This window comes from Chinchilla lanigera, unplaced genomic scaffold (assembly GCF_000276665.1).
Source record: "Chinchilla lanigera isolate Chin_1 unplaced genomic scaffold, ChiLan1.0 scaffold00094, whole genome shotgun sequence".
Taxonomy (NCBI): Eukaryota; Metazoa; Chordata; class Mammalia; order Rodentia; family Chinchillidae; genus Chinchilla; species Chinchilla lanigera.
This window is the reverse complement of record NW_004955495.1, coordinates 4,668,764-4,671,188: the sequence shown is the minus strand read 5'-3', so window position 1 is coordinate 4,671,188 and position 2,425 is coordinate 4,668,764. Positions and strand designations below refer to the sequence as shown.

The window sequence follows — 2,425 nt, the reverse complement described above, 5'->3', positions numbered from 1 at the left end:
AGGACCATGCCACCTGTGTGGAATACTGGGCAGCACCGTTAAGGTAGTGGGCTAGCTAGCTTTCTGTTACTGTTACAAATACCTGAAATCACCAGTGTATAAGGAGCAAAGGTATATTGTGGTTCAGTTTTGGAGGTCCCACTCCGTGGTGTGTCAGCCCTGCTGCTGTGGAGCCTGTGGCAGTGCACATGATAGGAGCCAGCTACTTCTTCATGGTGGCCTGAAAGCAAAGAGAATGAGAGGAAGTCACAGGGGTCCTAATAGTCCCTCCAAGGCCACGCCCCCAATGACCTCACTTCCACCTCAGGCCCCACCTCTTAAAGGTCCCACCTCCTCCCAGTAGCGCCAAACTGTGACCGAGAGCCTCTGGGGAACTTCAACGCATGAGCCTGTGGGGATGTTCACTCTTCAAACTACAGCACACATAAGGGAGATGCCGAAACACACGTAGGGCCTTGTGAGTCATAAGTGCAGAAGACTGGGACACAGAGGGCGGAAGTGGGGAGGAGGTGGAGACTGCAGGGCCAGCCCTTAAGGGTGGGGAGGGGACAGCTCAAGAAGCTGGTGGCAGAGAGGCAGGGTATGAATATATTCTGAGGGCAGAGCTGTCTAATTGCAATTACTATGCCTGCAGCCCACTGAGAGAGAAAAATAAACCGAGTTCCCAGGTGCAGCCTGTCATCCTGGCATTAGGGAGGCTGAGGCAGGAGGATTGTCACAAGTTCAAGGCCAGTCTGGGCTACATAGCGAGACCCTGCTTCTGAAAGAGACAGAGAGAGAAAGAGAAAGGGAGAGATTCGATCCCAGCCCATAAGGCGCTCACATACATCCCAGGAATGAGAATAGGGGAAGACAAAAGCGAATAAAGAAGAAAATTTCAAATAGCTGAGGGTTCAACAAAAGTGCTGATATGGTAAGAGAATGAGGACAGGGGCTTCTTTGCTGGGGACAGCAGAAGTGGCTCTTCAGCTGTCTTTGATTCATGAAATAGGAGACATCCCTGAATCTGTCACCATCCTGACGCAGAGGCGGGCAGCGGGGCGGGAGGGCGGTTCCGGGCAGAGGAGCCGGCGGGTGCAAAAGCCCTGGGGCAGGAAACATTTAGCTCAATAAATATTTGTTAACTAAATGAATGACAGATGCTTCGGGAAGAAATTGATTGCGGGGCTGGGCAGCGGGGGACACGAGGAGGGCGACGGCTGAGCGGATGCTGAGAGAGGACAGGAGGCTGTCACCAGCGCCGAGCCAGAAGGCAGCTCCAGGCAGAGGGACCATATTTTCTCCATCCTGTTCTGGTAGTAGACAGGACCCCTGAAGGGACCCTGGGCTCTGCGGAACCCAACATCCGGTGACACTGGAGAGCAACAGTCCCCGTAAGTAGGGGACAGGTCATGGCAGTGCTGAGACACCCAGACTTTGGCCTTTGCCCACTTCAGCTGCCAAAGCGAAAAACACCCAGATAACGGTCTTCCCGCCCTCCCCCGCCTGTCCCTGGTGACTGGCCCTTGGCCCTGTCAGTCAAATCTGTCCACCAATCAGCACCTGGGGCTTGGCTGGGTTCTCCTGGGCACTATTTCAGCATCTTTAGGAGTGGTGGCCCGGGCACAGAGTGGAGTGACAGCCACCCAGGGGACCTCAGCTCCGAGCAGGAACCCAGGCCGTCTGCAAACATAGCCTGCCAGGCCCATGAATGGGGATTTAGCAGCTGGCAAGGTGAGTCCTGCTGGGGGCCATGAGAGAGGGGACCCATGGGGGGGTCTGTGGCCCTGTGGCACAGATGGGAAACTGAGGCCAGAGAGGGCTGGCAGGAGAGGGTGGCTCCATGGGGTCCCTCTCTCTAGCTATTGTAGTGAAAGCTGCTGTCAGGTGTGGTGCCTCACGCTTGTCATCCCAGCACTCCGGGAGGCTGAGGCAGGAGGATCCCAAGTTCCAGTCCAGCCTGGGTAATCAGCGAGACCCTGTCTCAAAATAAAAAATAGAAAAGGGCTGGGGCTGTAGCTCCATGTGAAGGCCCTGGGTTCCATCCCAAGTGTTGCAAATAATAAGGAAAGAAGCTGGGCGTGGTGGCACACGCCTGTAATCTCAGCATTGGGGAGGCTGAGGCACAAGGATTGCTGTGAGTTCGAGGCCAGCCTGGGGTACAAGGTGAATTCAAGACCAGCTTGAACTGCATAGCGATACCCTGTCTTGAAAAGAAAAAAAGAAAGACAGAAAGAAGGAAGGAAAGAAAAGAAAAGGCCAGGCATGGCAGTGCATGCCTGTAATCCCAGCACTCGGGAGGCTGAGGCAGGAGGATCATTGTGAGTTCGAGGCCAGCCTGGTCTACAAGTGAGCTCAAGGCCAGCCTGAACTGCATAGCAAGATCCTGCCTCAAAAAAAGAAAAAAAGAAAGGAAGGAAGAAAGGAAGGAAGGAAGAAAAGAAGG

The 2,425-nt window shown here is 54.4% G+C and overlaps 1 protein-coding gene across 2 annotated transcripts in view; it reads left to right on the top strand.

The window, feature by feature from the left end:
* Positions 1–336: 336 nt before the first annotated feature.
* The window catches only part of Creb3l3 (cAMP responsive element binding protein 3-like 3), a 19,767-nt gene continuing 17,678 nt past the window's right edge, over positions 337–2,425 (top strand). The window contains exons 1-3 of one of the 2 annotated variants that reach the window (XM_005405813.1): positions 337–457; positions 1,140–1,373; positions 1,589–1,713. In XM_005405813.1, coding sequence (XP_005405870.1) covers positions 1,687–1,713 — 27 coding nt within the window. In that variant the 5' untranslated portion in view covers positions 337–457; positions 1,140–1,373; positions 1,589–1,686. Of the gene's footprint in view, positions 458–1,139; positions 1,374–1,579; positions 1,714–2,425 lie in introns of both variants that reach the window. The other variant, XM_005405812.1, reaches the window with a different exon arrangement.